At 47.3% G+C, this 26,901-nt stretch overlaps 2 protein-coding genes across 2 annotated transcripts; one reads left to right on the top strand and one right to left on the bottom strand.

Moving 5' to 3' along the window:
• Window positions 1–3,748: 3,748 nt before the first annotated feature.
• Window positions 3,749–18,816, bottom strand: STX10 (syntaxin 10). Its single transcript, XM_081184821.1, has 8 exons — window positions 18,344–18,816; window positions 15,039–15,208; window positions 14,300–14,394; window positions 13,628–13,690; window positions 12,823–12,921; window positions 10,900–11,006; window positions 9,951–10,045; window positions 3,749–7,246 (listed from the first exon to the last, which is right to left on the bottom strand). The coding sequence occupies exons 1-8, from the start codon at window positions 18,376–18,378 to the stop codon at window positions 7,170–7,172; spliced, it is 741 nt and encodes a 246-aa protein (XP_081040947.1). The 5' UTR covers window positions 18,379–18,816; the 3' UTR covers window positions 3,749–7,169.
• A 4,827-nt stretch (window positions 18,817–23,643) lies between these two features.
• On the top strand, window positions 23,644–26,630 carry IER2 (immediate early response 2). The gene has a single exon (XM_081184820.1). The coding sequence runs from the start codon at window positions 24,147–24,149 to the stop codon at window positions 24,900–24,902; it is 756 nt and encodes a 251-aa protein (XP_081040946.1). The 5' UTR covers window positions 23,644–24,146; the 3' UTR covers window positions 24,903–26,630.
• The last annotated feature ends 271 nt before the right edge of the window (window positions 26,631–26,901 follow it).

The raw sequence follows: 26,901 nt of genomic DNA, 5'->3' as shown, positions 1-26,901 counted from the left end.
AATTGAACATGTTGTTGTTATGAAAAGGGCTCAAAAGCAGCCTAGCATATAGTGAGCACTTCGCTCTGAATGCTCCTAATTAAGCATTGGCAGTTACTCCATGTTGACAAGTGGGCTGGGGTATATTTTCACTTGTCGTAGGCAAGCTCAGAGAACACCCTGGTACATTTAATTTTGTGGCGCAGGAGGAACATACCTTGTAGTGGCTGCTTCACCTACTAGTACAAATCTATGCTTACTTCTTCACTAATTTTACTTGTATTTCTGCACCCAGGAGAGAACATTTGCAACACTAAGGATGCAATCCTAAGCATACCTAACTGGGAAGTGAGTCCCATTGAACTGAGTGGGATATACTTCTGAGTAGACATGCACAGGGTTGCACTGCAAGGATACATTTTGGGTCTCGATATCTTGGTCAGAACTCTCCTTAGGTAACTTGACAAAATGGCCACCAACCAGCTGCATGACTGAAAAGTTATGTACAATAGAGTGTGGCTTTTGAAATACTAAGATGGCATGCATCCATTTTGTATGTCCTACAACGTTGCTTGATCGTAGAAAGGACTTGGCTTCTACTTCAGGGCATATTTTTGGCTTTCTTTTGTTTGCACAGTTGGCAGTATTAGCTGTTGTTTCTTTAATGAGTTATTTGATACTAAAAGCAGGACATTTTCCTTTCCTTCCACTGGAGGGAGACAAAGACAGACATGTGAATATGTTAAAAGGAAGTACTGTTTAAATGAGCACTCATTTTGCCTTTGGCGGCAGGAGACTGAGCTTAAGTCCAGGAGGCTGGATGCGTAGCATTCCCCATTGGCTCCATGCTGGCCCAGCACAGTTGTATTTCCTTGAAATGGTTGTTTGTTTGTTTGTTTGTTTTTAAATAAAAAGGGCTGGCAATAATCTAAACTTACTGTAGGCAGATCTACATTTCAAACCTAGGTCAGGTTTATACTGCTTTAAATGATATGACTTCTCCAGGGAAATCATGGGAACTGTATTTTTATGAATTTGCTAAGAATATTCTTTTTCAATCTTTCCCAGAATTGCCATTCCAGTGCCTCCGTTGGTGGAAACTCATGATAAACTGGGTTTATTTAGTGATGCAGCCACACGCTTGCTGGTGACTGTGTCAGCATTTGCACTACGCTTGGAGGAATGGATCACATTTTGCCAAGATCTGAAAGCATAAATTTTGGCATTGACACAATTCTGACATAACACTAAGTTCTCGCTTTCTTTCAGGCCATTTCTTCTCCTTCCCCACTAGCTGCTTTTAAACAGGAAAGGGTTATTTTATCGCCCAGCATGCCCTATTTTTCTATTGCATTATATGGTCATGTATGTACTTAAGCTCACTCATTTTACCCTTGTATTTTTCCCTGAAGAAGTTGAAGTGATAGGAAAGTAACATTTAAAAACATAGATATTCACTACAAAAAAAAGTGGCAATCTCATTCTAATTTTCTTAATCTGATTTCTCAGATAGTTCTAGAAGGGAAATTTAATGAGATGTCCCTTGAGGATTGGCCTTGTTCTAAGTCATGCTGAATATGAACATGCAACAAAATAAGACATCAGCTTGGTTGCAAGGCATCTTTCAACCTAATCCAGAAAAAAAGAACCACATGTGTAAGCAACTATACATATACATTGCCCCTGGATGCACACCTGCATGTTCATCTAAGTGTTGCTGAATGGCTGGGTGAATAATTTAATGCACATGAGGCCACCATTTGTTATGGGGTTATGAAGTTACTAGTTGAATCCAACTCCAGTTGCATATGGCCCAAGTCCCTCTCCCCCAAATGTCAGGTCATTGACTCTGTTACTCAGATATATAATATATACACACATCATTACACTGGCTGACTGATGTGCATCATACTCTCTTCTCTTACTTTCTCCCCCACCCCACCAAATCTCTCCCATTTGACTATTAAGTTCTAAATTGTACAAGTTCAGATAGATTTCCCTCTCCTCTCTCCCAGTGATGGCAGAACTGGAATTTGTAACAGAACTCACTCTCTTTCTAGAGAATCAAGTTGGAGAAGTGAAGGTTGGGTAGCTTATATTTGGTTTGGAAATTACTCTAAATTCTAAGTAAATGTGGTGAAAGAGGCTAGAATGCTTTCCTATGTTCCTCTTCACATACTAGTCCTTGTGTGCCTACTTTTCTCCACAACCTTCATGTAAGACCATCATTGGAAGAAGCACTCTTTAAAAAACACTGTGGTGGGGCTACATCCTTACCTGAGCCAGTAAATTAAGCTTTATTTTTTTTCCCTGATCAAAAGAAGAAGAAAAAGACTTCTGGGTGGATGGTAGAAACTAGATCATATCAAAACAGGACAAGCCCCCAAAACTCACTTTGAACCCTGTTAAAGAACAAGCCATTGTTTGAAGCAACATAAAATGTCGCTTCAAACTCTCATCTTTGGAATGACAGGTCTATCATAAATTATGCTTCTTGTTAATGCTGCCTCTCAGACTAGTAACTCATCAAAAATTGGTTTTTTAACCTTCCAGCTGGAATGCATTTCATGGCTTACATTTTAGGGTACACAGCTAAAGCTGACATTTATGCCTAGGCTAAATGCACTTTTGTTACCATGTGTATGATAAGGCCAAACCTAAGCTAAGACTGAACATACCATCACCTTCTGCATGTATATAGAGTGGAAGACATGCTTTGCTGCTGCATTGTGAGAATGGAAGCTTGTTTGCTTGCTTTGACTGCTTTCCATTAGCTTTTCTAAGTTTTCATAGTCATACCTTGGTTGTTGAACGGAATTTGTTCCAGAAGTCCGTTCAACTTCCAGAAACCAAGGCTTCTGATTGGCTGCATAAGCTTCCTGCAGCCAATCGGAAGCCCCATTGGATGTTTGGCTTCCAAAGAATCAGTCAGCAAAGTTTGAGTTTTACCTTTTGTATATCAGCCACGATGTTTGATTCCAGAGCTTTGGAAAGAACACTTTTTAACCTACTATTGGAGTTTTGAAACATCTGTAGAAAGTAAGTGTTCAATCAAACCAATAAGTTATTGTGTAACTGATCTGAGTACCTTCTTGATCCTTCTTCCTAACATAAAGCCATTTAGATATGGACAGAAGTGTGCATGGAAATTACAGGGACGCTTGGGGGAAGAGTCATAGGTCAGAGGTAGAACAAGTGATTTGCATGCAAGTTCAATCTTTGGCATTTTCAGGTAGGGCTGGGGATCACAGCACAGACAAAATTTAGCTCGATGGACAAATGGTCTGACTCTGTATTTGACTACTGAGCCTCTTGGGCTTGCTGATCAGAAGATCAGCGGTTCAGATCTACGTGATGGGGTGAGCTCCCGTTGCTCTGTCCCAGCTTCTGCCAACCTAGCAGTTCGAAAGCACACCAGTGCAAGTAGATAAATAGGTACCACTGGGGCGGGAAGGTAAACAGTGTTTCTGTGCACTCTGGTTTCCGTCAGTGTTCCTTTGTGCAAGAAGCGGTTTAGTCATGCTGGCCACATGACCTGGAAAGCTGTCTGTGAACAAATGCCAGCTCCCTTGGCCTGAAAAGCGAGATGAGCACCACACCCCATAGTCACCTTTGCCTGGACTTAACCGTTCAGGGGTCCTTTACCTTTTTTAACCTTTATCCTGAATCTCATTTGGCTGAACTTAGGTGAGCAATTTTATTTATACTGGAGCATGGAACAGAATAACCTCCTGCAGCATTTGTCTGCATGCAAAAGGGTTGTTTAAAAAAAAAATCAGGTGTGATTGGCTTAGGGCATCTTCTAGGCCAAAAAGATAAGAGTTGTACATTTTCTCACCAGGAGGCTTGGCACCTTTAGGAGAGTTGGCCCAAAGTAGCTACTAACCTTGAAATAACATTTGAAGGATCCTATCCTGTTTCTCTGTGTTGTGAGCTGTGTTGGTAGGACTGCCAGATCTAAATTTCAAAAACAAAGGGACACTGGAAGAGGAATGTCTGGACATATGTTATGACCTATTGGGGCTGTGCTTTTTGGAATTCTGGGTAGGTAGCATCCTGGGGAGACCCACTCTGAGGCAATTGAAACAGCACTGTCTAGTCCCATGGATATTATCTGGAGATGTAACAGAATGGGGAGATCCAGCATAAATGTCCTGCAGTAGAGGAAACTTAAGAATTACCTATATTAGAGGATCTCTGAGGATCACTTGGACTCAAAATGTTATAATCTTTCTCTGAGGTTCCTTCTAGCCAGCTGAATAATTCTCTCCGCCCACCATGGTCTATTTGCATCTTGGGCAGGCTTTCTGTGGGAAATGGGAATAATCCCACAACGGGGCGAAGGGAATGAGGCCGCCTTCTGTCTTTTGTTGTATCCACTTTTTGGTCCATCTTTTATTTTTTGATTTTGTTGGGTTCTTCTTTTTTTTCTAAACTAGAGCAAACAATTTTATAAAAAAGGACAAAAAAATGTACACTGAAAAGCACTAACAAAGCCTGATTATGTAACCTCTGTGCAGATGCAGCATGGACTTTTCTCTCTTCCCCCTTCCAGGCGCTTTGGGTTGATGCAAGCAGCTACTCCAATATCAGCCCCTCTCCCTCCCTTGCCCCTTGTAAAACCCTCTCAGAGAGGAAAACAGATCCTTTAAAATGAAATAACAAAAGCATCCTCCCCCTTTCCCCCACCCGCCCCACCCCAGCTCCCTCAGCACCCCCTGCTTTTCACCTTAAAGCCCACCTCTTTGCCCCTGGATAATGCCAGTATTTGTTCTGTGTTATAAGTGCCAAGAAAAATTTTGTGACTCCCTCATCCCTGTGACCTGAGAGTATCAAGAAATTGCACATTAACTACTGTAAAGATTAAAAATAAAAAAGGAATTCAGAAATGTTAATAAAAAAAAAGTTTGTAACAGTTGCGTGCCTGACCATTTCATTTGTAAGCTTGATTATTCCCTGGGGAGTTTATCATGGAGCAGCCTTGCTGAAATTAAAAACAGACTGGATTTGCTTAAGGTCGGTATCTCAGCTTTGGAGCATTTCTGTGGCTCCATCGGGCTAAGTAACTTCTATTTCCAAATTAAGCAACCCCATTGTACAAAACAAATACGACTGAGATTCATGTTTGCGTGTTTCATTAAATTTCATATCTTGCTCTTGAACTCCCCTATACTAGAGTACAGATGGGCAACTGGTTGCCCTCCATATGTTGTTCGTTCAACTCCTGCCAGCCCTTATCAGCATGGCCAATGGTGAAGGCTGATGAGAGTTGTACTCCAGCAACATTGGGAGGGCCACCAGTTCTCCACCCCCGGACTAGACAAAGCATTCCTTAAACCACGGCATAAATGTTTGCAAAATTGGGCATCATTTGATTAGCATATTTACCTTTTCTTGAGTTCAGCAGAACTTGTTGAATTTCTACTACTCTACTGAAAAGAGTGGCTCCGATTAAATTGCTGTGCACAGTTCCCTGGGACTAAGCCCCACTGAACAAAGATTGAACAACATCAGATTAGCCTGCAAACTGCACAGAAAGGCTCTCCGGGAGGGAGGACATGATACAAGGTTTGTACTGCTGCAAAAGGGAAAAGACAAGCGAGAAATTACTCGGTTGCTTGGAATGCAATGTGATCACAGCCTTGAGCTTTAGGCAATCAGTTAAGAATCATCTTAAATAATGCCCCCACAATTCAGTAAGAATGACTGAGAGTGCATTCAAAGTGCATTAGATCCCTAGCTTCAAATAACTTCTGTGGCTGGCCGGCCATAGTTGAAGACAGAATGCTAGACTAGTTAGATCAAAGTAGGGTTCTCTTCTAGTTCAGAGGTGGGGAATTTCTGTCGCTTCATATTTTGTTGGTCTTCAGTGTCCAGCAGCCAGGGATGACAGTGACAATCTGACATCATCGGGATGGCCATTGCTGCTCTTGTTTTCACATTTTGGGGAATGTAAATATCACCACTCCCTTCCCACAGCAACATTCCAGAACCAAAGTTTGTATTAAATAGAAGTATAAAAACTTTTATTTATTTTTTCTTGGAAGAACTAAAAAGCTTGTTCTGGTACCTTTTTTTTTTAAATAATACTTCACAATAGAAACAGAATGGCTTCTCAGTGCATGTGACAGCAGGGCTGCCTCATAGAAAGGACTGTTATCCTCCACATCAGGCTACTGAGTCACTTGAGCTTGGCTGAAAGTAGCCTCTTTATATCAGCATAGACTGTGTGTCCTTGGCAGGGATTTAGACCTAAGGGGAGAAGGTTTGTTTACCATATAACTGAAAGCTATTGAGCTGACTGGGTGTCTGGAAACCAGTTTTCTTGAAGTGCTTGGCAGCACCCCAGAAGTATTGGCACCACTTGCAACCTGAAGCACAGCACTGAGGCCTGAGGGATTTGGGTGATGAGATGCTGACATTTTGCTCCCTGTTTCTGTTGGACGGCTGGCCTCACGGTAAGAGAAGGAGCTTTGGGGTGATGTTGCCAGTTCCACGAAGCAAAATCCCTTTCTTGGCACTTAATGCAGTGAGATGGCTTTGGCCTGTTCTCAACTCTGAGCAATTTTGCCCTTTAAAAAGGAAGCGAGGCCTTTGTCCTACCCCGTCTATTCACAGTATCCATCTGCTACTGGCTGAGGTAAAACACAACCGATGGCTTAGTCAATTGTGCTTCTTCAGCAGGCACATTTAATGTGCAGCAATCTTGCGCTCGTTCAGAGGTGGCATGAAGAATAAGAACCTATAATGGCAGCAAGAATAGTCAGCTGGGACCATGTTCTTCCTCTTTGGCTGCTAGAGATGAGAAGAAAAGGCTACTCAGTGGGGGAAAGGAAACAGACAATGCTGCATCTACTTGCAAAATGGGTAACAAACTGCATATGCAATATGGCTTCCACTTTTATCAGGCACATCTGTCTGTCTATAATTTCACCTTGGCACACACAAAAGGGGGAGATGGCACAAATTTCCTAACCTCCAGAACCCAGTCCTCCTTTTTCACAAATCTGCAGCCTTAAACAATTAGGAGCAAATCCATCATTCCACCTGATTAAATGGACTCGCTTCCTTTTCATCTTTGGAGGAAGCTTCGCACCGATCCCACACAGGATACAAGGCCCCGGTGTTCCACTTGGCAGGGATGGGATTGGTACCTGCCACCCTTCCCCCATGTCCGTTCTGCCGTTTGATCACAGAGCAAAGAGAAGAACCAGCACTACCACCATGACAACGAGCAACAGGCCGATGATGCACCACTGACGCCGTTCTGATGGAGTGGGAGAAGAGAAAATACAGGGGGAAATGGTGTTAAATGCAAGAAGACCAATCCTGTTAAGAACCCACCAGCCCTTCCACCACAGTGGGGGTCTGACATTGTAAATAAGCAAAAACAGTTAGAAGGGATCCTTTAAGACAGGGATGAGGAACCTGTGGCCCTCCACATCTTGTTGGACTCTGGCTTCCATCAGCCGCAGGGAGCATAGCCAATGGTCAGGGATCATAGGAGCCGTAGTACAAGAACATCTGGAGAGCTATGGGTTCTCCAGCCTTACCTTAAACAGAATTAATTTAAAGCACATAAGATGCCGCAATTTGAACCATATTCTAACCCTCTGAACCATGTGCCCCATCCCACTGGCCTGCACTCCAAGCATGATGGACGCAGGTGCAAGAATCATCCTTGGAAGACCACAAGTAGAAAGAGCTCAAGTGAACATTTGAGGAAATGATGTTGGGTGGTCTGTTCCCAGATTAAAACACCATAGTGTGGAGACCTAATCTGTTTTGTTGGATTAATCATTAATCCAGGGTCATGGGCTGGACCACCCCCAAGGAGATCGTCTGTGAGCCGGACTGGTGCAGCACAACACCGGAAATCACATCTGCGCATGTTCGTGGTGCCGGTAATCGCTTCTGCACATGCCCAGATGCCAAAAATCACGCCTGCACAGAAGCTATTTTCAGCATCTGACATGCGCAGACACAATTTCTGGTATCTGTGTGTGTTCAGATGCGATTTCTGGCGCTGCTCGGCGAGTCCCCACGCTGCACTGTGCTGGTTTAGCGCAGCGCGTGGGGGACTCGCAGAGCGGATGGTTCAGTTCAGGGGTGGCTCTTGGGCCAGTAAAACGGTCTTCGTGGGCAGCATCCGGACCATGGACCGCATGTTGCCGACCCCTGCATTAATCTAACCCACAGCCCTGGTGTCATAGGCAGCGTTAGAAATTGAGATATGAAAGCTAGGAGCTAAATGGCACCTTAAACCTAGGTTATGGACGCAACAGTGGTATGTCTAGGAACACTTTTTAAATAACAAGAATACAAAGCTTAAAAAGAATGAACTGCAGCTAAAACATGTTCATTTTTCACAGGGTCTAGTCCTTCCCCTGCCCACCCCCTTAATCTTATTGAGAGGGACACTTCTCCAGTCTTCTGAGAGTAGCTGGAAGTGGGGAGGCAGAAAAGGGTCCTCCTTTCCTTCCACACTGCCATTTTAATCTGAAATCTTAGACACAGTACTGTGCCCAGAGCTCAGAAACTGCTAGCGCGAATGAAATTCCCGGTCGCAAAATGCGCCTAGAACAATGGGAATGTCCCAACACTGGACACAGGTAGCTAACGTCTGTAGCACTCTTGGGCAAGAGGTGGGGCAGGATGGAGAGACACTGCAGGCCTGTTTATGCCATACAGTGGAGTTTGAATTCCTGCCTGCCTCACCCATGGAGGAAGGGCTGCAACTTAAGAGATCTGCATGCAGAAGCTCTCTGGCTCAGTCCCCAGCCTCTCCAGGTAAGGCTGGGAGTGTCTGGAGAGCTGATGCTAGTTGGCATTCACAATACTGAGCTAGGTAGACAAAGGATCTGACTCGGGAAGCTGCATTCCTGTGTGCAACTGCCTGCTCTTTGTAAGCCAGAAACAAGAGCACTAAATGACACTGTAGTGGCACTCCTGCCAGGAAAAAAATGGTTTTAACCTGCTTTTGCATCTGTTACTCTAGGGACTTGTGCTGAGAGCCAGCAGCAGAAATGGAGATGCAACACTGGCCCAACCAGAATGTTCAGGTTTTTATACCATTACATCATTCTTTTAATTGCCATTCTATTTCACACATATGCACGTACTCCAGATCTCCTGTGATGAATCTGCCTTGCTGAGTCTCAGCAGTGATGCCAAATGCTCCTTTGATTAAGAGAGGAAGGCAGCAAAAACTGCCTCCAAAGTGAATAGTAAGCTCAACCCTGTATTATTGTTCCACCTGCACCACCACCCAGCAGCAAGCGAATGGGCCAATCTGGCTGTAGAGGAAAGAGGCAGGGGGTGTGCTGGAAGTGTTGGCAAGAGGCAGGCGAAAAGGGGCAGAAATTCACAGTTGTGAAACACAGAATACTTTTGTGGAAGCCAGATTGCCTTCGCCTGTGGTTATGTTTATGGTGATGAAGGCAGGGGTGAGGAAGCTAAGGCCTCTCTTCCTGGCCAGTGGGACTTTTACCAGCCACACCTTTCTCCTGAGGCCACACCCCTCACTAGTCCTGTCTTGGCTGACTGAATATGTTCCTGGACTCTACTACTGCTTGCCTGCCTGGATGGTGAAAGGTGTGTATATGTAAAATTATCTGACATTTGCAAAGCTGGAATTAGTCTACTGTACAAAAGGTAAGAATCTGCTGTGGTGCTGCTTCCTGGCTACCCCACTGTGGCTCCAAGCAGATTATCCACAAAGGAAGGCAGCCCTCAGGATGAGAAACATTCCCCGCCACTAAAATAATAACATTTGCTATTCTTTTATGGGAGAAGGCAAGCATCCCGATTCCTAAACCAACACCTTCAGTTCCTTGATGCCAAACCCTGAGCAAAGCTGATGGGCAAAAGAAAGCAATTTCAAGAAGTCTGGGGAATTAGGTTATCGGGGTGTGGAGGAGTAAAATCTCCCTTATACCAAAGTAGTTCTGGAACAGAGAGCTGTTTCTTACCACTTGCCATATGGGAGACTCTGGCCATTTTTTTGAGCACGCCATCCATGCGGCTGTGAGTGCTGTCCATCTCGTGGGCAAAGTCTTCCAGCATCCTGAAAGGCCAGCAAAGGCATCGTCAACGCGAGTGGCAACTGTCCACAGGGCAACCCTCTCCCAATAAGAGCTTCTGAGTCTTGCCTCCACCCCACAAAAATCACAAAGCACGGGGATGTCAGCCAGGTATGCTGGCAGGTTGCAAGCAATTCTCTTTTAGGGTATCTTCCCTGCCAAGAGAGTTCAGAAGCTACTCATTCGAGCTACACCAGCATTTTCTAGTAATGGGATACATAACTGGGAGCCAGGGGTCCAATCTGTTCCAAGCATAATCCCTGATCCCAATAACCAGCCTTAATAAACACACGGGTGCTCCCCTCTACCAAGCCAAGATGCAAGGAAAGGGGTTTATTAACTTGCTTCCTGGCAGAGTGAACAGCAACAGAGGTTCTGGCCATGTGCTCTCCTTGTGATGCTCACCCAGAAAATGGGGTTGGGCAGTGGAAGTACACAGCAATGGGAGGGGGGCCCTCTGGCAAAGAAATCCATTCCTGCTGAAGAAGGGTGGGAGGGAGGGAGAGGGTAAAGCACTCTTTGCCCCTATTGGGGGCTCACACAGGTACAGGAAGATCCTGTGCTCATGTCTCTGAAACTTGAGTCCTTCCTGAATCTGTTAGAAATGAGTGGCCACCACAGTTCTAGATAGACAAAGGTTCTGGATCCTCTTCTCTGATCTAGCAGCGGCCAGGACTGCCAGAGCTGTATTCCTTGGGACTAGTCTGCTGCCATTTTATCCAGGCCCAACCTGATAATGGGCTGCCCCCATTGTCCCTTGAAAGGTTTGTCTAAAGAGCAAGATAGGAGTGTTGGAATACATCAGCACACACGCACACCCCACACTACCTGCACTCACACAGTCTGCTCATCCAGCTCTTCTCCAACCCGACTCGACATGTGCTTCAACACTCGGATGCTGCCAGAGACAAGCTCCAGCTGCTCATCCTGCTCCTCAATGATCAGCTGTCAAGGAGAAAGCGAGAATGCAAGACATCAGCGGGGGAGTCTGTTAGAACTCAAAGCAAAGAGAAACTAAGAGGGTTCCTGCCCATGATACAACAATATGTTGTACAAAGAAGTCTCAGCCTCAACTGGACGCTGGCTTTCAAGGTGAGGGGAAATGAGGACCAAGCTGGAGTAGCAACTCTGGGAGTTAGGCAGCCATACCTTCACTTCTGATGCCCCACATATGACCCATAAATGTCCATCTTTTTGTGTGCATTTAGGCAAATGGGACCAAAACTCATTTCAACGGCAATCTTGAAAAACTGAAACTAGTGAATGCCTTTACAGGTTAATATCCCTTCACAGAAGTCAGCCCTCAGGATCTTGACTGTTACATTAATGTTTTGTTAAAGAATCCAGCACTTGAACAACAAGAGTGGTTATGGGGCTCCTCTTCATTTAGCAAGAAGAGAAAGGCCTCTGGTGCTTGCTCAATAGACGTCGTCCTGAGCACACCCAGTCCAAGGAGGACAAATGTTTAATTCTTTATTGACAAAGAATTACAGCAGCAATCATTTTCCCACACCTGAGGCGCACTGAACATGCACACACACACACTTCTGGTGGCTAGGTAGCTGGCGTCTCTCCTCAGGCTTGCACTCCAAGTTGGACTGTTGGACAGGTGGCCAGGCCTAGACCCCAAACTTACGTACCCTCATCTGATGGTGTGAGCACAAACAGCCTGTGACTGAACTACACTGAAGTTGTCACTGTGCCTGCCTCTTCAAGCCCCTCCTGGTCCTGGGGGGACAGTGGGGAAGGGTACGGAGGGGATTCTGCTGGCCTCGTCCCTTCATGCACTGTCTCTTCCTCAGTTCCTGGAACGTCCTGTCCTTCCACAGTCTCTGACTACTCAGACCCCTCCCCATCCTTCAGCTCAGGCTCCTGCCTCGCAGAAGGCCTACAACCACATAAATCACTACCCCCTTCCCCAAGATCAGCCTCTGGCCCTGCCACCACTTCCGGTCACTCCTCAGAGCCCTGCCAGCCCCCAGTGCCAGATTACCAAATAGGGCCCCACGCCTTTTAGGGGCCCCAAGACAATGGATCAAAATAATACTGATTTGATCTTGAGAGAAAATTACAAAAACGTATTAGGAGATAATTTGCAAGGGGGGGCCTCCACAGTCCCTGTCAATATACTGAAATGGCCATTTGGGAGGAGACCAAACAGAGTGGGGAAAGAGGTTTGCTTTGGTCCTGAATAAACATGGAACAATTTGATTTCTAGCAGAAGTCCTCCCAAAGACTGTATAATGTGTTTCCTTATCTTGACAGTCTTCACAATAACCTTTTGAGTAGCCCATTCTACTGTTGAGAAACAGGTCCTTGCCTCCTGCCTGGGTTTGAAACTATACTCACTGTAAGAAAGGGAGGCAGGAAGCAATTAATGCTCACCTCCACTCAAAGATATCTGTCACCTGTGGTCTGACAGGGAAGAAAGAAGAAAGCAGTTCCAGGTATGGGGACCCTGTGGCCTCCAGACATTGCTAAACTACAGTGCTCATCGCCCCTGACTATGCTGTCCAGGATGATGGGAGTTGGAGTCCAACAACATTCAGAGGACCACAGGTTCTTCACTCTTGTACTTGACTGAACCCACAGCTGGGGGAGAGGAGAGAGGTACAGGGAGTGTACAGATGCTGTGAGCATCTTTTGCACTAGAGCCCAAGATTTCTCTCAATGCAGGTATCAAGCTAGAGGACATGGTTAGGTCTCTGTAGGATGTTGGTGAAAATGATGGACTGGGGTGGCTCACGGTCACTGCTCTTACCTTCTGATGCAACTGCTGCTCTTCCAAAGTATGTGAATTAGCTGTTGACAGATCCTCTGCATCCAGCATCCCATAGTGTTCCCTGCTCCCCACCAGCATCTGCAGAGGGAGGAAAAGGGGGTCACTATCTGAGCAAGCCCAGGATTCTTAGGGCTCCCAGGATTGCTGAGACCAAGCAAGGAAGGAAGCAAGCAAGCAAGGGTGAGCTGGGTAGAAGAATCTGCAGGGTTAAGTGGAACTCAGGGCCTAGGAAGAGCCTTTCTCTGGTAAGGAGATCAGGAACCTTTTTCACTGCATTCCAGAATTAAATGGCTCTTAAAAGATGTGGTGTTGAGATCAGAAGCAATATTATGGATGATGCTCTCAGGTGGTTCTACTCATTTAAGGGGGAATCAACAAGTGCATTTCATAACAGCTCTGGACTATAATCCACACCCCAAGGATACTGAAAGTGAGACAAAGGATGTTTCACTTTAAAAAGAGAGAGGCCATTTATTCAAGCAATTTGCGCCTTGCAGAAGAAAGCTGACCTTACCCTTGGTTAGATGACCAGCTCCACTTCCTTTGTGGCAAAGAAGCTGTAGACCAGCCTTCTCCAACCTGGTGCCCTTCATATATTCTGGACTACAATTCCCATCAGCCCCTGCCCACTTGGTGAGTGAGAGGCTCTGGAGGTACCAGGATGGGGTATGCTACCGGGGATAAAGAGCTACCCTAGCCATTGCCAATTATAATTCTTTCCCTCCCAGGGAATAAATTTCCAGCAAAACACTGAGGTGTGGCGAGGGTGGTAAGATGTGCTTACCTCTCTGTTTTTCCTCTCCGCAAAGGCCTGTGCTGCTGGACTGGATATGTGATCTCGCATTTCCTTTAGTCAAGAAAAGGAAGCAGTAAGAGAATATAATCAGATGAGACCATGGCCTCATACACTAATAATAACAACAATAAGGGTGGGTTTTTGCAGAGGCACACAGACTCGTCTTGTAACCCATCCTAAGTCATAGGGTCCAAGGGGTATATATGAAAATAAATAAGATTACATGAGTTGACATCCTTGTAGATCACCTATGGGACAAGATATTGGATATAAAATGCAGTACTGTCCCAGCTTCAGTGTGGTATAGTGATTAGAGTATGGAATTAGATCCTTCTTTGTTAATAATAATAAAAAACCCTCTCTCTCAGAATAAAGCACCCCAGCCACACACTTTTGTTAACACTTCCAAATCATCAATCAACATTTCACTTACCGTAGAACAGAGATGGAGAAGCTGTGTCCCTCTAGATGTAATTAGACCACAATTGCCATCATCTCTGACCACTGACCTTACTGGTGAGGGTTGTTGGGAGTCAAATAACACAGAGAGCCACAGACTCCCTAACCCTGCAACAGAACTATTCCTGTTGCATACAATAAGTGTTTTATGCTGCACAGGACAAAATGCTGCAAGAGTGACAAGGCATACATTTGACTCACCCTGACTGATTCCCGCATCTCTGTGACAAAAGTGCACCGGGTGTCAACCTCAGAAGGCTCAATTTTGAACTTGCGCGGGTTTGACTCCACAATGCGTGTTCGTGAGTTAAGTTTGAGTCACCGAGTTAGAAAGCAGACAGAGCTACCTGGCTACAAATATCATGTGGGCCAATGCTGCATTTAACCTACCAGATGCTCTCTGTCTGTAGCAGAAGCTACCTATTTATTAATTCATTTTATTTAAGAAATAATTTATATGGCACCCTACATCCGATTTTTCATTTCAGGGCAGTGTGCTACTACACTTTATAGGAAAATATAAAATAATAACCAGATAGAGAAAATAACATTAAAACTGGGGGGGGGGGGGAGTGACCTTTGGTCCAGAGGCCAAATATGGCCCTCTAGTTCTCTTCATCTGTATGTCACAATTTTCTGGGTGACATGCACAAAAAAGGCAACATGGGCCCCAGATAAACCTCTTCAGCTAGGGCATGCCATAAAATGGGGGAATTACTGCTGAGAATGCCTTCTCTCTTGTAACTGAATAAGGGTTTACTCCCCTTCCAGTTCTTGCAAATATCCCTGCAAAGAGCAGGATGGGGGTGGGGTGGGGGCTGCTATTGCCTGCTACTACCATCCGAGCAGCAGACAGTGCGTTTAAAAAATGATGCAACATAATTCCCTGGAGAGGCACCCCCCCCAATACGCTGTTCCAGCCCCAGCTTCAAAAGGATATATATGGTTTCCTCCAGGTCCTCCAGGTCCCAGTCGATGCTGCGCAAGCTGTTGCGTAGTTCATTAGTAGTCCAGTCAAATTCCTCTTTGCTGATGACCTGCGTCTCCTGCAGCAGCTGACACCAGCGCTGATAGAGCCCACGTGCTGCATTGACGGCTTTCTGAACTTCCCTACAGAACACAAATACAAGAGAGTGGCAGGGATGAGGTGGGCGAGCCAGGACAGGGTACTGTTTCTCTTGCCAAAGCCGTGAGACCACCAGACTGAACACAACACCCACCGGCCTTGCATAGCGGCAGCTCTGTTTCTGCAGCTGCAGGCAGGTGACAAGCGTAAGAGGTTTGCCAAACCCCCGGTGGGTCCCCATATATCATCGATTGGGTCCATTCAAGTGGGCAAACCGCAAGCTGTGCAGCTCTGTTCCAACTGACAGAGAGCCTCCCATAAAGCAAAGTTTCCTCCCTCGAAGCAGATGCATCTCTATACTGAGAGAGGTATTGTTGCATTAAAAAAACAGTTCACTTCAGAGGACTGTTTGGAAGGTGAAAATCTGTATGAATAGCTGTCTGGAAAACCACATGGTACTCCAGGCTCCATGGGTCTAGATGAGTTACCATGGAGGAAATTGGGATTGTAAAAAGCTGCGCACTGGACCACTGGTGGCAGATAAGAATTGCCTCCTGGGGACCAGGCAGGAAGTTTTTACAAAAAATTGGTGGTTCTTCATTCTTTTACTCCAGTAGTAGCAAACCTCTGGCTAACGGGATGTTCCTGGTCTGGGCTCCCAACTCTCTCCAGTCCCAGTCAGCCTGGCCAATGGTAAGAAATTATGGGAGCCAGAGTCTAACAAGGCTACAGCCCTGTTTTAGATCACAACAGTCTAGCACAGATATATGTGAATATTGCACATGTCCAGCGGGTAAATGCATTTTGGTGATCCCTCCAGTCCAGCCTTCCCCAACCTAGTGCCCTCCAGATGTTGATGGATTACAACTCCCATCATTCCTAACCATTGTCTTTGCTAGCAGGGGCTGCAGTCCCACCGATACCTGGAGAGCCCTGGGTCAGGGAAAGTTGGATCTAATCAGAAACAAGATACCTTCATTAACTCAAGGGGCATCTCATGCACTCCAGGAAATGACAGCCTGACAATTGCACTAGGACACCTAATGGGTCATCTCAAATAAATATACATAAACCTAAAACCTTGAAGTCAGCTCCTTTGATGTGGAGACTCTTTTTAAAGTAAGTGGGTGAGTATCTCAATGTTGGATACTTCATACGAAGGAGTACTTATGGAACCATGCTTTGAGCACCCCATGGGCACTTCCATTTGGGGGCAGGCTGCTTGTGAGGGTCTGTCGACTCCAGGCAAACTTGGATGGCACTGATCATCTTGACACATTCCAGTCTGGCATCATGCCTTCATTTGGCACTGAAATATCTTTGGTCCCGCTAACGAATGGCCTTTGCCAAAAGATAGCCCTGGGGAGCATGATGCTATGAGTTGTCCTACACCAGGCATGGGCAAACGTGGCCCTCTAGATGTTTTGGGACTACAATTCCCATCATCCACTGGTCCTGTTAGATAGGGGTGATGGGAGTTGTAGTCCCAAAACATCTGGAGGGCCGAGTTTGCTTATGCCTGTCCTAGACCTCTCAGCAGCTTCAGTACAATCAACTTCCAAACCGGGGGTACCACATTCCAGTGGTTCTGTTGCTAGATGTCTGAATTATTCCAGAAGGTGGTGCTAATGGATTTTACCCAGTACTGCATCATTTATTTATTTATCTAAAATTAAATGACAGAAACAAATAGTGGTGTCTGAAAGATGCAAACTTGTAAGTAACCTACAACTTACAACTCTCTTCCAGCCACTTCTGTTCCATTCCTTCTAATTCTGTACAGTACAGTGGTACCTCGGGTTACATACGCTTCAGGTTACAGACTCCACTAACCCAAAAACAGTACCTCGGGTTAAGAACTTTGCTTCAGGATGAGAACAGAAATCGTGCTCCGGCGCGGCGGCAGCAGGTGGCCCCATTAGCTAAAGTGGTGCTTCAGGTTAAGAACAGTTTCAGGTTAAGAACGGACCTTCGGAACGAATTAAGTACTTAACCCGAGGTACCACTGTACTGGAAAGGCTACTGTGGCAGTGAATGAGCTAAGGCACTGTTAAAACTACTGCAATTGTAAAGCAGAGGTGTGGCCCCCCTGATACTGCTGGACTACAGCTTCCCAGCATGCTGACTGAGGCTGATGGGAGCTGGAGTCTAACAACATCTGCCCAGGGGGGCAGCATAGGTTTCCCATGTCTGCTATAAAATGGGATGTTCACAGAGGATAAGTGTGGTGAAAGGGAGGCACAGGTCTGTTTTCATCATCCAAACAAATAACAGTAGATTTAAAGAGAGAGCAAAGCACAGAGCTCTAGATCTCCTTGTTCCCATCTATGAGATCCAGCTGCCAAAACTCAACAGTGTTCCTTCAAACTGGCAAATTAAATAGAGTCCCACCATTCACCAGATCAGTAGGACAAAATGAGGAAGGAGATCGAGGGACAAATCGCAACCAAGTATATTCAAGGGTTTTTGGGAATAGTCTGTTAATTATGAAATATGACGCTGGAAAACATCACTAATTCCCAGTGGTTAGTATAACCCCTTGTTATCCTACTCAGCAGTTCTTTCAAAGTGCAAGTGTCAAGCAAAATACTTTACAAAAAAACTCCCTATTTCTACAAAGTAACTTCCTTTTTTAGTCGTGTGTGTAAGTATACTTAGCTACAGAAACTGATTACTTGTCACAGAGACATACTTTGGGGGCTGTAGCTCGTTCAGACACACGATTCTGTCATCGTGGAAAATTTGTGCACAATATTTTTTTAGTAATGTCCACAGTTCCCCAAATATGAGTGGTCCATAAAATTTATAAACTGTGTTGTAGCAAGAACCCTAAATAGAGTCCCAACTTCGAGGCTAAAATGATCCATTAGGGTGGAAAATAAAATAAAAATAAAAATAAAATAATAAAATAATAAAATAATAATAATAATATAGAAGTAGGGCAGTGCCTTTATTAGGACCGGCTAATAAACGGAGTTTCGACGAAGTTCCTTAGCTGAGGCGGGTTTCTAATCAGAGTTCTCTAGCTTCTCGCCCCCGCCTCCACATCCCCGCGTTACCCGACGCTTCCCACGCTCGCAGACCCACGCGGGGCCAGGCTGCCTCGCTGCGGCGCCCATCCCCACCAGGGGCGAGGAAAGACGGAGTTTGCGGCGGCCGTGGGAGTGGCTGCCACTCACCCTTTCACCACGAAGAACGGGTCCTCCAGAGACATTGCTGACCGGTCGAGATGCCTTCAGGAAAAGCCCAGCCGGCCGGAGAGCAGCGTATGGGGGCCAAACCATATAAGTCTATGAGCGAAGCGTCTCAGCCTGTCCCTCCCTCCCTCCTTTCCTGAGCTGAAGCCGCTTAGCAGCCACGTTTACTACGGGCGCCTCTTTCCTAATAATAGCAGGCCGCCCTCTCTCAACTCAGCCCAACCCGGCGCTCCCTCCCTCCCCTACCCCTCCCCCACCCCTTCCCCTGCGAAAGTGGAGCCGGACTTTCCTGGGGAGGAGCCGGGGGAAGGGTGGAGAGCGCTTGGCGAGAGCAATCAGGAATTTCCCCTGGAGCTTCTAGCAGCCTCGCGTTTCTTTCTTGGCCTCCTTTCTTTCTTTTCCTCCACTCTCCTCCGCCTCAGCTTCCTGGAGATGGAAAATGCGTCACTCTTACTAAGAAACGCGGCACTAAAATAGCGCAGGCCGCACCCCGCCCGGCTTCCTGATTCATTCATTTTCCGCCTGCAAACTGAGCGTTTGAGATCTTGGGCTCCGCTCCCTGGGCGTGGGTTCAAAACCGCAGCTCCTTATCGGTTACACTCTAGCCACTCATTCACACTGTAAGGGCGCCCGCAAAGAGGCTTACAGAGCGGTTTGCAAGTCCCTGCTTGGGGGGGGGGGTGTTCAGTGCTTGCCTGTGGGTGAAGTGGAGATTTTAATTCATGTTGGTGGCGGTTGTGTAAGGGACCAGAAACAGTACTTAGATTCAGGGCACAATGGAGTGCGCTCCTTTGTACTTCCCGCATTACTCTCTGCAATTTATTTCGGTCTGATAGTTAGCGTGACCAACGCATGCCCAGCCATCGGTCAGGAAAAGAGAGTCCGCGGGGAAGAAAGGTCGCCTGCGGAGACTCGGGCGTGATGCAAGAGTAAGGGAAAACGTGCCAGCTTGTAATACGAGACCAGCTAAAGATAGCCATTGCTAACTGGCTTCCCTAGGATGTGGGGCCCGATCTGAGGCGTATTTTACTAATAAGTAAATTCCGCTGCGTTCATCGGAACTTGCCTCTTGATTAGAGTGTGTATAGGATCGCGATTTTACATCTACCGATGTCTACTCAGAAGCAAGTCCCGCTGAGTTCAATGGAATTTACTCCCAAGTAAGTGTAGGACCCTTAGCCATAGTGTATCATGTGCAGATCAACGCGGCGGCTTGGAATACGCTTGGGGATGGGAGCTGGGCGCGCGTGAAGACAATGCGGCGAGGCTGTGGAGGGAACAACGCAGAGCACGTGCAAACGGGTTGCATGCGACCCAGCAAAGATGGTTGTGCATGGACGGACGGCGTGTTGAGTTTATGAGAAGAAGGTAATACATTTAGATCACGCGGGAGTTCAGTGATAAGTATTTACAGACCTACGGCCGTGTATGTGCGAAAAAGGAAACGTATCCAGGCAATATTTGTTTTTAATACAAGCAGTATTTGTTTCTAATGAGGGAGTCTGTGCCTTTAGGTTACATTGCTAAGGCAGGCTTTAGTGGCTTGTGTGCAACTTGTGTATCAAGAGTGCCGTGTTACATCACGTCGCGGCAGTATGTAAACAGAAGGGGGAGGGGCAAGCGCAGAGCCCTTCTTTGGACAGGCTCCCGGAAGCTCAATGGAGTCTCTCGTCTGGTTGCCCATTTATGGACACAGGAAGCAGTCCTGCTACGAGCGTAAGCATATTTTACAACGTTGGTAAACGCAGCCTTGGCTCCGCCCCTGTCGTCATGGTCCAATAATACATGCAGGAAGCGGTAAGCAGAGAGGCTGGGGTGACCCAAATAGAAGGAGGAGCCTGCTGAGCGAAGGAAGCCCTGGAGAGAAAACCGACGGGGATCCAAGAGAGAGTCCTCGCTCAGTCACCATAGTGATCGGGTTGATCTGGTAAAAATGCGAACTGGCCTCTGATTCTGTCACGAATGAGTGAAAGATTTGCTTCTAAAGTGAAAGCCTCTGATACGTGTGCGTGAACGTGACTTAGTAAACTGTGATGCGTGCAAAAAGAGCTCAACATAACCTCTCAGTAGCGTGTGCGCGCACGGCTAGTAACAAAGCCTGGGAAAATGAGAGCAAGACCCACTGAGAGCAAGACCCACTGACCATAGCTTGGAATCCTCTTCCCAGTCGAATGAATAGCCGTGGTGGCGACAGCACAATTTCTTGTTTCAGCAATGCTGGCAGAGGAGGGAGGCAGCAGATAACAATTCCAGTGACACAAGCTGACAAGGAAGAGAGAAAGAAGCTCCCTCCCCCACACTCTGCTACTTACTGTGGTTGTTGTTCCCGAGGAAGGGACACATGACTAGGACTCAGTATTTCCCTCGGTTGAGCAATGAGAGCTGCAAAGCAGGAAAAACTACCTGCCTGCACCATTTCTCCCACTCATGCTCCTGCAAGATACTTGCTGGTCAACGGTGGGAACTGCTACTGTCCCAGCAGCAAGCCTGAATTCTTAATATGTTTTGTGTGCAAAACGTCTTGTACATGAAAGCATTATGTGTCAAAGTGTACAAGAATTCTTGCATGTCCAGCCATGCCAATAAAGGCTCATCAAGTGTAATGTGTGTCTTACAGTTGTAAGGCTCTGTTGTCAAGCTGCAGAAGGGATTCTGCCTGCAGAGTCTGGCCTCTGAAGAAGAAGAAGAAGAAGAGTTTGGATTTGATATCCCGCCTTTCACTCCCCTTCAGGAGTCTCAAAGCGGCTAACATTCTCCTTTCCCTTCCTCCCCCACAACAAACACTCTGTGAGGTGAGTGGGGCTGAGAGACTTCAGAGAAGTGTGACTAGCCCAAGGTCACCCAGCAGCTGCATGTGGAGGAGCGGAGACGCGAACCCGGTTCCCCAGATTACGTGACTACCGCTCTTAACCACTACACCACACTGGCTCTCTGCCTATCGGGGCCATACTTGCTCTTGTCAGAGAACAGGAAGAATGGAGCTGACCTTTTTATGCTTTGGGCTTGTTAAAACGGATGTGAAAAAATTGTCATTCCAAGTAGTGAATCAGCTCCTTGAAGACAAAGCTGAAAGCTATGTGCAGTCAGTGCTTACTAATCTGACAACTTCAGCTAAATCTGCATGATGGGGCAAGAGTTTGAGCTTTCAGAAAGTGTATCTTGCTCACCATTTACTTACACCTGCAGTGCATGTTAAATAGTTTTTGCAGTGCTTTGGTTTTGAAGTTCCAGAGGTCTTTTACAATGACTTCCGCACCATATTCTGTTGAGAGTTCAGCAGTCCCATAGGCTTACTCGGCTTTTGATGAAATATGAGGATTGGAAGCATCAACTTGCAACCACAGTGCAGTTGAAGATTTTGCGGTTGATTTAGCTAATGAGGCAATTTTGAATAGTTCAGCAAATCAAATTGAAATAATTCATACATATATATGATTGTATTTGCATTAGAAGTAACTCTGCATAAAAATAAAACAGATTTGCTACAGAATGTGAGTCCTTAACCATACTGTAATGAGCTTCCAAATCTAAGAAATAATTGGTGATTGTGGTTTGTCAAAGCAAAAATAGGTCAGAGTTCACCTTTCCCCTGGGTATGGCCCAAATAGAGTAGAACGAGAATGGCATGCTTTGGGAGTCCAGAAAGGGAACCCAAGGAAGCAAAAAATTAAGAGAATTGCTACCATGAATTCCCCCAGGACATCAACTGACACAATTAAGGCACTTTCATTCTGAACATGCTTACTTGGAAGTATGTTCTGTTGAAATCAGTGCAAATTAAATGCACATACAGTGTTTAGGTATCACTTATGAATACTCTGAAGTTAGAAGGGCAAAATCAACAGCACATTATGGCCAATTCAGGTTTTTAGTTAATTATGAATGTGGGAGATGTAGTAAGCCATTTAAGGCTACAGTCTTCTGCACTCAGGAGCAAGTTCTGTTAAAATCAGTAGGGATTCCTTGCAAACGATCATGGATGGAATATGTGTCACTCATGGAAAACAGTTGAAGTGGGAAACCATGCTTACTCATTTCCTAGAGCTGTTTTACACACAAATCTTTATTCCTTGATTATAAAAGCAAGCAATGGATGGATTGTGTGTGTGAATGAGCCATCAGAGATCTAACCCAGTAGCTAACAAGGCATGTAATTTCAAATGCAAAGCTTTTCAATGAAGTCAGATATTTCATTCATCAAAAGTATAGCATGGTACAATCATGAGATCTACATGTATGTGAATCTGGCCTTAGTGAATAGGAAATGGGGAGTGGATCAATAGCCTTCCTCCAAGTCTAATGAAGATACGCAAAAATGTTGGTTAAGATTAGTCAGGACAGAGCCGATATAGGTATGTCTTCTAGCCTCTGCTTGCAGCAATGCCTGGTTGATGCTTTCAGAACCATGGAAATAGAGATTCTGCTGCAGGCAGAAATAAACAGTATTGGCCTGATTGGACATTCACTGAGCATTTTCTGCAACACTCCTAACTGCACACACTGAGCACCTCTTGAAGGTGCCATATTTCACAGAGAGATTTTGTGCACTCGTTATTTCATGGCAGGCCCATGTATGCAGCCCATTAAAGCAGGGCCTGTGGTCCTCCCAAGGCATCCAGAGAGCCATGGCTTCCCCACCAGGGAAGGCTGAAGACATTCCACTACCTGTGGTGAAGGCGGTCTCTTCCCCACCATGTGCAGAAGCCCACCAGATTTGGAGCTGCACCTTGCTTCAATAATCTTCCGCCACACCTGGTGTCAGTAGTTTCAGGACAGGCTGCGCTCTGCCTGCTTCCTAGTCCTTCAGCATCTTGCTGCTTGAGGCTGACACCTCACAATCCTCCAAAGGGCAGAGCCATCCCTGCCCCCTACCCCTGCCTTAAAGGTAAGTTCACCAACTTGATACTGTATTTGGGCCATGATGGCTTCTGCATGCATGAATGGGCAGGTGTAACACAATTTTTCCATGGTCCTTCATTTGCCATTCATCAATTGTATTCTAGCGAAGGGAAACCGAGTGATGATGCCCATCCATTGCCCCATTCTGATCACACTCTTAATTCCCAGCTGTAAACGTGCATGGAAACCCGCCCCATAATTCCCAGCTGTAAATGTGCATGGAAACCAGCCCTATTGATTTCGGTCGAACCCAAACCCATGAAACGTGCTTCCAGTGAAGCCAACACCTCTACACTTAAGTAAATGAGCTAAGGAATCTGCAGGCACAGGTCGTGCATGCTCCTTAGTTCTTCCCGGGGGGACGAGCTTTGCGTGGGCAGTTGTGCAGCGCACTTATCACAGGCAGCCCAAGTTCCAGGCGCCTCTTTTGTTGGCGGCGGCGGCAGGAGCAACCGCTTTCAAGTCCTGTCCCCGCTGGCTGGCTGGAGGGGGGCCGAGCCCTTTGCTCTTCCCTCCTCCCTTCCCCCACTGCCTGACATTTCCGCCTCCCCCTCCCCCTGCCGGGGAGGGCGGCCAGTGGCGCGCTGCGAAAGGCCGGATGCGGCTCTCGAAGTGGGCGGAGGAGGCCCAGGCGCTGAGATCACCGGCGGTATAAAAAGAAGCGCGCTGGGCGCGGCCTCCTTCAGTCGGGGCGGACGTCACGAGAAAGGCTTCTTCCGAAGGCTGCGCTTCGCAAAGCAAAGCAAAACAAACACCAATTAAGACCCGGGGGCACGCGTCACTTTCGCCTTTTAAGGAGAAAGCGCCAGAGGTCTCCCTCCCGGCTTCTCGCAGCCCCCGAACAAGCCGAAGAGACCCGAACCGCGGCGAAGCCGGCTCCGCCATCATGGAAGTGCAGAAGGAAGCGCAGCGCATTATGACCATGTCGGTGTGGAAAATGTACCACTCGCGGATGCAGCGCGGCGGCCTGCGTCTCCACCGCAGCCTACAGTTGTCGCTGGTGATGCGCAACGCCCGGGACCTCTACCTCTCGGCCAAGCTGGAGGAAGAGGACGAGATGGCCGCGGGCGGAGGGAGCGGCGAGGACTTTGCCGGGCGCCCGGAGCCGCAGCTGGACCTGCAGGGCGAGGCGCCCGCCCCTCAACATCTGGAGGCGTCTCCGGCGACCCCCTTCCCTCACGCCCTGTCAGAGCCGGGGCCTCTCCCCGCCGTACAGCCATCGGAGGCGCCGCCGCCTGCTCTGCCTTGCGCCACTCTTGATCCGGAGCCCATGGAGACCCAGGAGGAGCCCGACGGCAGCTCGCCCGCGCCTCCGCCGGCGTGGAGCCGAGGCGCCCCCGGGCCACAGGCGGGCGCCGCCAAGCCTAGCCGCAAGCGCCGCAGCAGCAGCCTGGGCAAGATCGGCGCCGCCGAAGCCGGTCTGGTGCCCAGCAAGAAAGCCAAGCTGGTGGAAGAGGAAGGCGAGCGGCAGCCGCAGCGCCAGGAGGGGCCTTTCCCGAGCTTAGCCAGGGTCCTCCAGGACCGCTTCTCCGGCTTAATCCTCCAGCCTCCGCCGGCCAAAGGCGCCGACGAGCCCAAGGCGAGCTGCAGGCAAGGGGACGGCGTGCTGAGCATAATGGTGAGAGCCGTGGTGGCCTTCTAAAGCGCCCCCGCCAGGGACTCGTAGCTGGAAACCTCGCTCTCTGCGGAGAAGCGGAACCTGCTGAAGCCCCTCTCTCGGCGGAGGAGCTGAGCACCACCTCCCGCTCCCGGCCCGCCGGCCCCCTCTCCTTGGTGGCGGGGCCTGGGCGGCGAGGAAGACGCGCCGCGGGAGGCTGGTGAAGGACTGGGGGCGGGCGGCGGGGAGCGCTGGTGGGTTCCCTCCTCCCATTTTCTCCCCCTCCGGGTTTAGGCGAGAGACGCTCTGGTGGCTGGGAAAGACGACGAGACAAAAGGCTGCGGGCAACGCGGCGAAGGAGGACGCCCCACCTCGGCCAGTAAACCCGGGACGCGGCTGCGGTGCGCTATGCGCCGGACTGGACGCAGCGGCGGCGTGGCGGGACACGATACTTTGGGGGGGCGGCGGCGGCGGGCAGTGAACTCTTGGAAAACGGGGGAGGCTCGCAGCCCGTCGACCCTTCGGAAACCGGATTCGGGCGGAAAGCAAGCGCGATGTGTGCTGGGTGCACTTTTTTTTGGTGCTAGTCGATAACAATGACGTGTTCATTCTGCCGTTCCTTAACTAAAGTTAATTGCCAGATCTGAGTTTATGTTTCTGTCTCCTCTCCCCTTCCCCCCTTTTTCCCCCCTCAACGGGACTGGAAAGGTCTTGAGGATTGTTAGGCAGCTCCCCTGAAGGGTTAAAAAGAGTCATGCTGAGAATTGTCGAAGAAAAGCAGCTTTTGTCAGTCCCGCTCCTGTCTGCCCAGTATTCTTTTCCTCAGGGCCATCCCTTTTTTTCTTACCTAGTAATTAAGAACGATGAAGTGGCCTGTTTCTTTGTGCCAGAGAAGATCTCCGAACCAGATTAGTCTTGCCAAAGTGTGTGTGCTGAGCAGGAACAGAAGGAGGGGAGGGGAAAAAACCCAACCAGTCATACTAGTTATGACACATCTCTCATATGACTAGCATTTGCATTACACTGGGTCCACGACTGCAGGGGATTTCCTGCTTCTGTTGCCTTGGCTGTGTGTGTGTGTGGTTGTTGTGGTTTTTGTTTTTTAAGGTGTGGGTGGAGCCCTGAATGTCTGGAGGGTGGGGGAGAGGAAGACAAGTGGTTTTTCTTCCCCTAAAGATGTCATCTTAAAAGCTCGCTGGCGGTTTTCCTAGATGACTGAAGCTGTTTATGCACTGAACAGTAATGAGGGGTACTGTTTTACATCCACAAACATTTTTCTCTTTCCACTCCATATGCAGCTTGGATATTTTTCACCCAAATCAGGAGAATGGGGGCAAAGAAACCTGTATTCTTTAAATGGGTGTGTTCTGCAGTGTCTTGTCTCTAAAAAACAAACAAAAAAACAGTATATCAAGTCATTTCATGAGATTTCTTGACACCGTTTTTGCCTTTGTTCATGATTTTTTCCTCCACTCTCTTCTCTCAAATGTATGAAACAGTTGCTGTTGTGCTGGATTTATCTGTTGTGTCATCTCAGTGCTTCAAAAGTGTTAGTTTGATTCAAGCTTTAGGGTTGGGAGGAGAACAGTAAGAATGTCTTCTGAAACTGGCTTTCAAAATGGGCAGTAGAATGGTCACTGTCAAGGTACTTTGTAATGCTAATTGTATGTAATCTGCATTTGCCTCAAAGAGGGCAAAATACAAGTTTATTTGGTTTTATCCTCATGGTGTTAATATTTTTGGTCATTGAAATAAAGGCCATCTTTTTTTTTACTTCTGTGGTGTTCCGTTCTTAATTAAAAAAAACCAAAACCATTTGTGAACTTCATTGAGAATTTTCTCTTGGTGGAGAGGATATGGGAGGGGAGAATGTTCAAGCAGCTACTCAAACCTACCTCCAAATGTATGAGGCCTCCTACTACATTAAACTAGTCAAGGTACAAAATAAGGAACTAGAGAAAAGAAACAAGGGGAACAGCAAAGTTACGTGACAGGGCAGGCAACCTTTAGTTCCTTAACCAACAGCACATTTAAAGAGCCAAAC

The sequence above is a fragment of the Podarcis bocagei genome (genome assembly GCF_964188305.1).
Source record: "Podarcis bocagei genome assembly, chromosome: 2".
In the NCBI taxonomy this organism is placed as follows: Eukaryota; Metazoa; Chordata; class Lepidosauria; order Squamata; family Lacertidae; genus Podarcis; species Podarcis bocagei.
This window is presented reverse-complemented; position numbering and strand designations above follow the sequence as displayed.

Coding starts and splice junctions, on each gene's coding strand:
- STX10 (XM_081184821.1), bottom strand. CDS start 18,378: ATGTCTCTGGAGGACCCGTTCTTCGTGGTGAAAGG. Junction 15,209..18,343: donor CCGTTCTTCGTGGTGAAAGG/GTGAGTGGCAGC, acceptor TGTGTTCTGTAG/GGAAGTTCAGAAAGCCGTCA. Junction 12,922..13,627: donor CGGAGAGGAAAAACAGAGAG/GTAAGCACATCT, acceptor CTCCCTCTGCAG/ATGCTGGTGGGGAGCAGGGA.
- IER2 (XM_081184820.1), top strand. CDS start 24,147: ATGGAAGTGCAGAAGGAAGCGCAGCGCATTATGACCATGTCGGTGTGG.